The sequence below is a fragment of the Sorex fumeus genome, unplaced genomic scaffold, assembly GCF_029834395.1.
Source record: "Sorex fumeus unplaced genomic scaffold, SorFum_2.1 ptg000043l, whole genome shotgun sequence".
In the NCBI taxonomy this organism is placed as follows: domain Eukaryota; kingdom Metazoa; phylum Chordata; class Mammalia; order Eulipotyphla; family Soricidae; genus Sorex; species Sorex fumeus.
In genome coordinates, this window is record NW_026606100.1 from 5,603,459 (window position 1) to 5,612,677 (window position 9,219).

The following is a 9,219-nucleotide window of genomic DNA, read 5'->3' on the forward strand; positions in this document are numbered from 1 at the left end:
TTGGACCACACCCAGCTATGCTCAGGGGTCACTTCTGGTGGACTCAGGGGACATATGGGGTGATGGGGAATAAAACCAAGTTGTCTGTGTGCAAGGCAAGTGCTCTACCTGCTATTTCTCCAGCCTCTATACATATGCATACATATAGGCCTACAAATATATATATATAATATGCATATACACATGTCTATATTTTTGTTATTGTTTTGTTTTTATGGGCGTGCACTCAGCAATCATCTTGGTGGTGCTCGGGAACCATATAGGATGCCAAGGATTGAATCTGGATGGGTTGTGTGCAAGGCAAATGCCCTACCCACTGTATTCTCTCTCTGCTTCCCTCCCACCCCAAACTATATTTTATTTATTTTTTTTATTAGTGAAACACCATGAGGTACCATTGTAGACTTAAAAACTTTCATGCTTGGGTTTCAGTTTACAATAATCGAGTACCCATTCCTCCACCAGTGCCCATTCTCCAATGATCCTATCATTCACCAATGATCCTAGTACCCTCCCACCCCCACGCCCCACCCCCTGACCCCACCCCGCCTCTGGCAGGGCATTTCCTTTTGCTCACTCTTTCCTTTAGGGTCCCACACTCTATTTTGAAAGAAGAAAAACTATTAGGAACATGAAACCAGCACTGTTGATTAAGAGATTGAGTGCAAGGTGCCCTGAGAAAATTGCAGAACCACATTTAGACTCTGTCTCCTGCACCTTGGCAGCAGTCCCTCCAGCAGCATCCTTGAGCAGCTTGGCAGGATGGAGGGACAGGCGGGATCCTGTTGCCACAACTGAGTCTCGGGTGCCAGCTGGCGTGCTCCCCTCTCGCTAGAGCTCTGGTGTGCTGGGTGTTGTTCTTGACACAGCCCGCACCTAGGGCAGTTCTTCCCCTTTGCACATGCACAACTCCCCCTGGAAGCTGCTCCGAGCAGTCCCTGGCCACGGGCTCCGTGACATGTCACTTTGTGTCCGTGTCCGATCACGGAGGAGTTATGTGACCTTGTTTTCCAGCCAAGTGGAGCAGGGGGGCCCAGTGCCGTGGCAACTTCATCCCCACCTGCTTCCCTGTGGACATGGGCAATGGTACCTGTGCTCCTTTCTGGAGCGTTGATTTTGGACAGCCGGTTTGTGACCCTGCTCTCCATGCGTCCTCCCCCTTTTCATAGGTAAGAATAAGCGGGTTGGAAAACAGTTAGCCTCTCAGAAAATCCTTCAGCTCCTGCATCCGCATGTCAAGAACTGGGGGTCTTTACTACGCATGTACGGCCGGGAAAGCAGCAAGATGGTCAAGCAGGTAATCAGACCCTGTCCTCCCACCCTGCCCCCAAACAGCAGACGTCTGGGAGCTTGTTGCCATAGGGTTTGAGTCTCTGCTAGGCCAGTGTGATGGTGGTGGCAGTGGCGGTGGTGGGGGTGGTGGGCATCTTCGTGTGTGTCTCCATCATGGAGGAGCCCTCACTGACTGGGGAGGGGCTCCGGGCAGAGCCACAAGGCGGGGTGGAGGGTGCATGTCAGTGTGAAGGTTCAGGAGCTAGGCCTTCCCCCTCTCCCTGCAGTGCTCAGCCCTAGTGCTAATTTGAGGACACCCACTATTAGGCTCGAAGGAAAGGGAGCATATGGGGCTTTCCCTGGCTGCGAACACCAGTTTCCCTTTAAACAGCTTGTATGTGTCATCTATTTTGGGAAGATCTCCAGATTTAAACCAATACTCTTAGATTTGAATGCTTTTTTGGGGTAGAGGGAAGAACTCTGAGGTGAGTTTTATGTTTTATTTGCACCCCCCATTCCCATCTTTATCAAAAAATGAAAATGGTCTGGGTTTTGATGCCCTAGAGACTAGAGGAAAGAGCCTGTGGAGGGTGGGGCTGCCAGGGATGACCCAGAGGGTCACACTAGGGACCCTGAAGTTCTTCCTGAAGACACCTTTACTCTTGAGTGTGCAAAGCAGGATTGGCGAAGTGAGGCCAGGACCCCAGGGTGCTCAGGAAATTCCAGGTTACATGTTAAGAAAATGCGGTTACAGTGGAGGTCCAACTTCTGCCTGCAGGTACCTGCATGCTTTTGGCAGTGTCTTGGGCAGAGATTGAGGACACAGGGCAGGCTTTGGCCAGTGGGCGAGGAGCCCTAGTGAGCTGGGGGTGGCAAGGGCTAGAACCAGGGGCCAGCAGGCCACTTTAGGGTCTCCTTCCTTCCGCCACATGTGGTTGTGCTCTGGGATTGCTCTGGAAGTCAGGGGCCAGTGTGCAGCTGGGGCGCTGCGCTAGGGCCTCTCCTGTCTGTAGTGTACTGTTCCTGCTGAATAAGGGCCTACTCTGCTCACTTTAATCTGAGGGTTGTGTACACAGCCGTGTCCAACTTCTCATCTCCTGTGTCTGAGGCAAGCACGGAGCTGATTAGGGCTCAGGGTTCCCTTGTCTAGTGCAGCAGACTTCTTGCTGAGGTCAAGAACACTGGGGGAAGCCGTGGACTGTTCAGTGTCCTGTGCTGTGTTGGCCTACCAGACACAGGTTGGTGGGGTAATCGGAGCCATGCAATTCCTGAGAGCCAGACCCTGTGCTCCCCAGGAGACCTCAGACAAAAGTGTGATTGAACTGCAGCAGTATGCCAAGAAGAACAAGCCCAACCTGCATATCCTGAGTAAACTGCAAGAGGAAATGAAGAGGCTGGCAGAGGAGAGGGTGAGTGCACAGCCCTGCCAGGCCCCCTCCATTACCTTTCCTAGACCATATTGTGACATTTGGGGATGGGGGAACCAACTATTGACCACATCTCCCATGCCGACAGTGCCCAAGTACACATACAGCTACTCAGGTGGCTTGTCCCTGGTGACTAATCCCTTTGAGGTGTCCATCCCAATTCTCAGGCCTTTGCTCCTTCCAGCCTGGCATGCAGTGCCTGTGTGTCCTTTTGCAGATGCCTCCTGATACCAGTCAGCCCCTGCACCCCTGCCCTCCCCAGAGCCTTTTGCCTGAGGTTGGGCTACCTGTTCTCACTTTGCCGGCTTCGCTAACCCCAGTTGTTTGTTCTAGGAGGAGACACGGAAGAAGCCCAAGATGTCTATCGTGGCATCTGCCCAGCCCGGAGGGGAGCCCCTGTGCACCGTGGACGTGTGAGGGAGGTGCCAGGCCGGGCGTTCCGGGGAGACCCCACACCGCTCACTGCAGCCGCGGGCCTCCCATGTCAGCTCCTCCCCTGCGGCCCGTGTCTGCAGCACGGCCCCGGCGGCTGGGGCTCCAGTGGTGCACAGGGCCGTCCGGGTGCACGGCACTTCCTGGGAGGCCTGCCCATAGGTGTGAGTGGATGTGTTCAGGGATGGACTCGGCCTGACCATGCAGGTGAACTTCTGCTTGTATGGATTTGCTGCAGACTGTTTTTATGAAGGGTTTCATGAATTTCAGAGTATGACATGAACTGACGAAGTGATAGATGGACGACAGATGAAATGAGATAGGGACAGCTGAGTCCCAGGGTCCCCTGTATCCAGGGTATTTTCACGGGCCACTACAGGGACCTGGTCAGAAGACTCACACTGGCACCCTGATCCCTACGCTGCCTGCTGTGTTTTCCCCCTTTTCTCTGAAAACATTAGGAAGATTTCAGATCTTTTTGGTTTAAAATAAACACAATGTTAGCAATTAAACTCTTTTCAGAGATTGCAGGCAAACCTCTAAGGCGAGTATTCTTCTGCCTTCAAATACGTTGCCAGTGTGACTGTGGCTTGCCAGTCTCATTCTGACCGATGCCCTGGCCCTGGCTGGACTACTGGCCTGACTTCCTGAGGAAGTCTCGCTGCCTGAGAGCAACGCCTTCTTAGACATGGAGGCTTCCTACCTTCGCTGGCCTCTAGCAACTTTTTACCGAAGATTTTTGCACAGTCAAGTCCATCTGTCCACCCATCGATTTTTAAAGCTTTTATGATATTTTAGCATTTGGAAAGAAACTTTTACAGTGAGAGTAGAAGATAGATTTGGAATCATGTAGCAGATATAAACAATGCATTTTAGCATGTGGACTTATTTAAGAAGAAACAAGACCTTCAGCACTATCCCTCCTGCTTACAAACTGGCGCTCTTCTGGAGCTCGGCAGAATGCTCCTGGGGGATGGCGACCCCAGGCCGCCAGGCCTGGCAACTGCTTGCTCCTGCCCTGCAGTTTGTGTTCTGCAGGCAGCTGCTGTGCCAGGTGTGGTAGAGCTGGCCCTGCCTGAGGCCTGGGCACATGGGCATGCCCTTGGCCCTGGGCACCCCCTTGTATGAGGTGGTGGTAGTCAGCATTGGCTCCCTGCCCCCACCTTTTCCCCTGTGGGTAGTGTTGATGGCATTTGTTTCCAAGAACAGATTGTCGGCCTTGTGGGCCACCTACAGCATACCCCCCCCATGTGACCAGGGTCAGCGTTCTGCTGACCTTTAGAAAACAGTACCCTCCAATCAAGTTGCTATAATTAGACACTGCTTCGATCTTGCCTCCTGTCTGCTGCTGTGAAAAATCATTTGATCATGACTGTTCACCCTCAAAACAGCCAGATGTGCCATCGTGAACCAAAGCTGTGTGCACCTGTTACTAAAGCGGGAGCCTGCCTTGGCAGCCAAGTCCACTGTTCTCCCACATGTGGGGGCAGGGGGCAGGACAGCTCTGGCCTGTTTACCTCCCAAGCACAGTTGGACCACAGCTGGAAGGGTGAGCCCTGATTCTCTGAATGCATAAAGCAAAATGTCCAAGAGGGAATGGCTGGTGTGTTATTCTCCTGGGGAAGGCTGGGGTTACATCTCTTCAGCTGGCCAGAACCTCTCCCAGATGCTGCCCAGCCCATCCCTAGTCCCCACAGGAACCTTTCAGAGCCAGCTTTGGGGATATGACTAGGCTTGAAGTCATCCCAGTAGCTGTGGGAAAATAGGGGGCACCTGGGATAGGGAGGACAGCTGCGGCAACCCCCTACTTTGTTTTTTTTTTTTTGAGGGGGGGGCACTTTGGAAGACAATCTGTTGCTGCAAATTAAACCTGGCTCTCTCACATCAATTCAGGAGCTCGGGCCCTTTGTAGTATCTCTCTATCCCTTGGCCTTGTGCTTATAACCCACAAGTACTCTTGGCAAAGCATCAAAGCAGACATCTGGTGACACGGCTGCTGTCCAACCATGCCCTGACACCTGGTGTGCTGATGATTTGGGGCTCTGCTCTGGGGAGCCCACCTCCACGGGGTGATAGAGATGTGCCTGGTCCTGCCATTTTGCAGGGCACGGAAGACCCTGTGTGCTGAAGCTCTCAACACGCCAGAGATCTGTAGTTCAAAAACTGTTTATTGTGGCCAGTGTGGTCCTGCTGGCCCAAAGAGAACTGGGGAGGGAGCCCACAGGGATGGCCACCTCCAAGCATCCCAGGCAAGGCACATACTGGAGTGCTGTGGCCGCAGCCCTGCGATCCACACGGGCGAGATCTAGAAAAGCTGTGTACCCAAGGCCTACGAAGAGGTGGAGGCCCCAGTTTCCTGTGAGGTGTCAGGCGGAGGTCCTGGTGGGGGCTGGGCCGGTGGCTCTGAGGGTGCTGGAGCCCCACCATTGGAGTACTCAGTCCTTTCAAACAGGATAAGCATCTCACAATGTGGGGTCTGTGGGAACAGGTCCACAGCCACAGCTTTGACTGGCTTGAACGGGGTGCCCTTCACCCGATTAGAGGGGGCTCTGCAGAGGCTGGGAAGAGGTAAAAATGAGATCAGCTACATGGGGCAGCCAGTTGGGGGGCTGGGGGGCAGGGCTGGGTCCTTTCATCCCACACTCACTCGACAAAGTTGGCCATGGCCGCCCGGGGGTTGCAGGAGACATACAACAGCCGCTTGAGGTTTTCTGCTCTGCGGATGGCCAGGATCACTTTGGAATCTGAAGAGGGAGAGGTGGGCTGGAAGGTGTTAGGCAAGGCCGTGGCTCCATCTCGATGCTGGGCCTCCCCGCCCGACCAGGGTACTCACGCAGGCCAGCTCGGGGCGGGTCCAGGACAGCTATGAGCTGCTGGGAGGCTAGTCGGTTCACGAGGGTGGGCAACAGATCCTCAGCCCTTCCGCAGTGGAACTCCACGTTATTCAGTTCTGCAGGCGGGGAGAGCCCTGTCAGGTGCACCCAAGCCTGCAAGGGAACCCGTCTGCCATTTTGGGTTGGGGTGCCCCTCCCCTGGGCCCTGGGAGCCCAAATTTGTGTTGCACCTTCTCACCATTTTCTTGGGCATTCACCCGGGCATCTTCCACAGCCTCTGGGCACAGCTCAATCCCCACAACTCTCTTCACCTTCTGAAGCCAGGAAAGAACAGGAGCCCATGGCACCCCACTCCAGGGCAGGTCCCTGGGGTGGGGAGTCACGTAACAGTGCGGGGCAGTGGGGTAAGATGCTCACCCTGGCCAGTGCCAGACCAATGGTGCCAGTACCACAGCACACATCCAGCACGGTGCTGCCCGAGTCCAGCTGCGCCCACTCCTGGATCAGCGTGTACAGCACTTCAGCCGCGGCGGTGTTCACCTGCAGGAGGCCCCTCACCCCAGTCAGCCTACCCCCGCGCGCCCCTTTAGTTCCCAAGAGCTCAGACCATCCCTTGAGCCCTTCCTGCCCAGGCCAAGTGACCTCTCCCAATCTCCTCTCCACACTTGGGCCACCCCCGTCCATAGCAGCATCACCATCAGTGCTCAGGCCAGGGCTGTCAAAACTGCACACTGGTAACACCACCCTGCCCCCCGGCTTGGGTGCTGTTCCTAGGCTCAGATCTCCCGCCTCAGCCTATAGTCCCACACACACCGAAATGCCATGCGGGGCCTCCCCGAGGTCAGGACTACCTGGAAGAAGGCATGCGGGGAGATCCGGAAGGTCAGCCCTAGCAGGTCCTCTCGGATGTGGCGGTCCCCCGCCACGTGCTCCAGGGCCAGGCCCTCCAGGCTGGGCGTATTTCTGCAGGTGGTGAGCGAGTCAGTACTCAGCCCAGGCAGAGGCCACCCTTTTTGCACCCCATGAGGGCTCCTCACCGCTGTCTCCCCTCCGCCACAAAGTAGAGGCAGGTCACCCCGCTGGCCTTGCCTGGCCCTGCCACGAAGTGGTGTGCCAAGGAAGCTTTCAGCCCCGTCAGCTCCTCAGTGCTGAGTTTCTGGAACAGGGAATAGAAAGGAAGCTGTTGAGCTGTGTTGTGGTGCCCCTGGCCCGGACACTCCCCCGGAGCAAGGCCACCCTGCTCAAGACCTGGGGGTGGAAGTAGGCAATGGCCATGGCTTGTCCCTGGCGGCTGGTGCGCACAGTCAGCTGCTTCCAGTGGCCCGAGTACGTCTCTGGGTCATAGGCTGAGTATGGAGTGGACCTGGGGGAGCCACAGAGGCCGTGAGCCACTGCCGTCTGCCCAACAGGCTCCCTCATCTCAGTGCTCGGCCTCCCCCCCTTTAAACCCGTACACCAGAGCAGGCCCCCTGCCCCTTCACCAGTCCTCACCGGATAAACTCCTGGAAAGCCTTCACCACCTGCTTGGTGGCCGTGGGGATGTGCACCGTGTCGAAAGGAGCGGCCACAGCACAAGTCCCACCCTTGTATTTGCCCAGGCGGCAGCCGACTGTGTTGTCTTCTCCATCAACCCCGATGCCAACCAGAAACTCACACTTGTTACGATATTCAGTCTGCGGGGAGAGAGATGGGAGGCAGAGAGGCACCCTGACCTTATCCTGACCATCCACCCTTGGGAGTGGCAATACACTAAGGAACCTGCACAGGGGCCAGCAGTTCCAGGGATGAGTGACAGGGGACACTCAAGTGATGACTGCCAAGAATAAGAGCAAAGCAGGAAGAGGGGGAGATGAGTGGCGGAATTCTCTTTAGGACAGGGCAAGGCTTTGTGCCTGCGCCACCCAGGCCTGACCTGCTGGGGCGACGGCTTGACCCCTTCCAGTGGGCAGCATGCCTTGTTGTACTTGTGCCTCTGTGAGAGCAGCCAGGGCAACAGGGCGCGGTTGGTACTCCCAATTTCCCTGCAGAGGTATGGGTGGGGGGCTTAGTTCTCCCACTCCCAAGCCCTCTCCCAACCCGGGGGTGGGGGGGCCTGGAGCGTTCCCTTAACACCCCAATGTTCCTTCCCACGGGCAACACAGCCTAGTACCTGACAAGAACCCCAAGAAACCAGGCAGACCCCAAGGATACGGTGCCCTGGGCAGCCCAGGCCCACACTCACTTGGCAAGCTTCTGTAGCACCTGCTCGCACTCCAGCCGCTTCTGCTCTAGCTGCTCGGGGTAGGGCACAGTCCAAAGAGGGGTGACTACGTCGGCAATGCATGTGGCCGATGCCTCGCTCTCTTCCTCACGCTGTCTTTTCTTGGCCATGGGGTCTGCTTTGGGCCTGGCCAGACGCACGCTGAGCGGGCGGCCCTTCCAGAGGGCCCCGTGCAGCACACGCAGGGCCTTGTCCCGCTCAGCGGCATTGCTGAATGTCACAAAGGCGCAGGGAGGTTGCCCGAAGAGCTTGGTCTTGTGGGGCTGTAGGCCAAAGCGACCCAGGAAGCGGCGGACGTCGCTGAAGCTCGTATGGCGGGGCACGTTCTGCAGCTCCAGCTTGAAGATCTCCGAGGTGAACAGGTCGTCCCTGATGTAGCTGTAGAGTCCGGGCTGGGATCCTGACTCGGGAGCTCCTCCGGTCCCCTCGCCCTCCTCCTTCTCTGCCTGGAGGGCTGGGGCTTCCGTGATTTCTGGGACACAGCTGCCATCCCGGTGACAGTCTCCCATAGGCTCTTCGCCCTGTGTGGACGCAGAGGCTGGCCGAGGGCTGAGAGCCACAGGCTCCCACGCGCCTCGTCCAGACCCCTAAGGCGTTCCCGAGCCCACGCCCTCCCCATCCCTACGCGTTCTCCGACGTCCGCCACCGCACCTCCAATCTCCACCCTCCCCACCCCAACCCCCAGTTCAGCCTTAGGTCGCCTGTAAAGATTCCCCTTCACTTTACTTTGTTGCTGAGCTGGGCACTCATCCGATCCGTCTGCAGCCAGGCCTGGGACCTGTATCGGGGAGATTTCAGCAGCCTCGCTCCGGGCCAAGCATCCGGATGCGACCAGAGCTAGTGCGGCGCAACTAGGTACCACCCAGCTCCGCCCCCGAGTAGGGGCGGGACTCGAACTCTCGGCACTCAGAAGTGGCGCCAGGCCGTGGGGTGCACCGCCCGCCCGCCAGGGGCCCGCGCCGGCCGCTCGCCTCGCCCACAGCCCTCCGACCCT

At 56.9% G+C, this 9,219-nt stretch overlaps 2 protein-coding genes across 3 annotated transcripts in view; one reads left to right on the forward strand and one right to left on the reverse strand.

Annotated features, from left to right (window-relative positions):
• DGCR8 (DGCR8 microprocessor complex subunit) overlaps positions 1-4,883 on the forward strand; it is a 31,153-nt gene extending 26,270 nt beyond the window's left edge. Inside the window, exons 12-14 of the mRNA XM_056120342.1 lie at positions 1,170-1,297; positions 2,568-2,681; positions 3,033-4,883. Coding sequence (XP_055976317.1) covers positions 1,170-1,297; positions 2,568-2,681; positions 3,033-3,116 — 326 coding nt within the window. The 3' untranslated portion in view covers positions 3,117-4,883. The remainder of the gene's footprint in view (positions 1-1,169; positions 1,298-2,567; positions 2,682-3,032) is intronic.
• Positions 4,884-5,292: 409 nt separating this feature from the next.
• Positions 5,293-9,209, reverse strand: TRMT2A (tRNA methyltransferase 2 homolog A). Of its 2 annotated transcripts, XM_056120343.1 has the most exons (12): positions 8,952-9,209; positions 8,187-8,746; positions 7,878-7,986; positions 7,457-7,638; positions 7,214-7,328; positions 7,003-7,121; positions 6,817-6,928; positions 6,383-6,505; positions 6,204-6,279; positions 5,965-6,081; positions 5,779-5,875; positions 5,293-5,689 (listed from the first exon to the last, which is right to left on the reverse strand). In XM_056120343.1, the coding sequence occupies exons 1-12, from the start codon at positions 8,973-8,975 to the stop codon at positions 5,461-5,463; spliced, it is 1,863 nt and encodes a 620-aa protein (XP_055976318.1). In that variant the 5' UTR covers positions 8,976-9,209; the 3' UTR covers positions 5,293-5,460. The 2 variants fall into 2 exon arrangements, with proteins under 2 accessions (XP_055976318.1, XP_055976319.1); XM_056120344.1 differs by lacking the exons at positions 7,003-7,121; positions 7,214-7,328 and having other exon boundaries at positions 5,294-5,689.
• Between the last annotated feature and the right edge of the window lie 10 nt (positions 9,210-9,219).

What these genes read in the sequence shown, in the direction of transcription:
- TRMT2A (XM_056120343.1), bottom strand. Translation starts at nt 8,975, where the DNA reads ATGAGTGCCCAGCTCAGCAACAAA. An exon ending in CCCCGCATGCCTTCTTCCAG is followed by an intron (nt 6,506 to 6,816) that starts GTAGTCCTGACC and finishes GGCCTCCTGCAG; the next exon opens with GTGAACACCGCCGCGGCTGA. An exon ending in TTGGTCTGGCACTGGCCAGG is followed by an intron (nt 6,280 to 6,382) that starts GTGAGCATCTTA and finishes TCCTGGCTTCAG; the next exon opens with AAGGTGAAGAGAGTTGTGGG.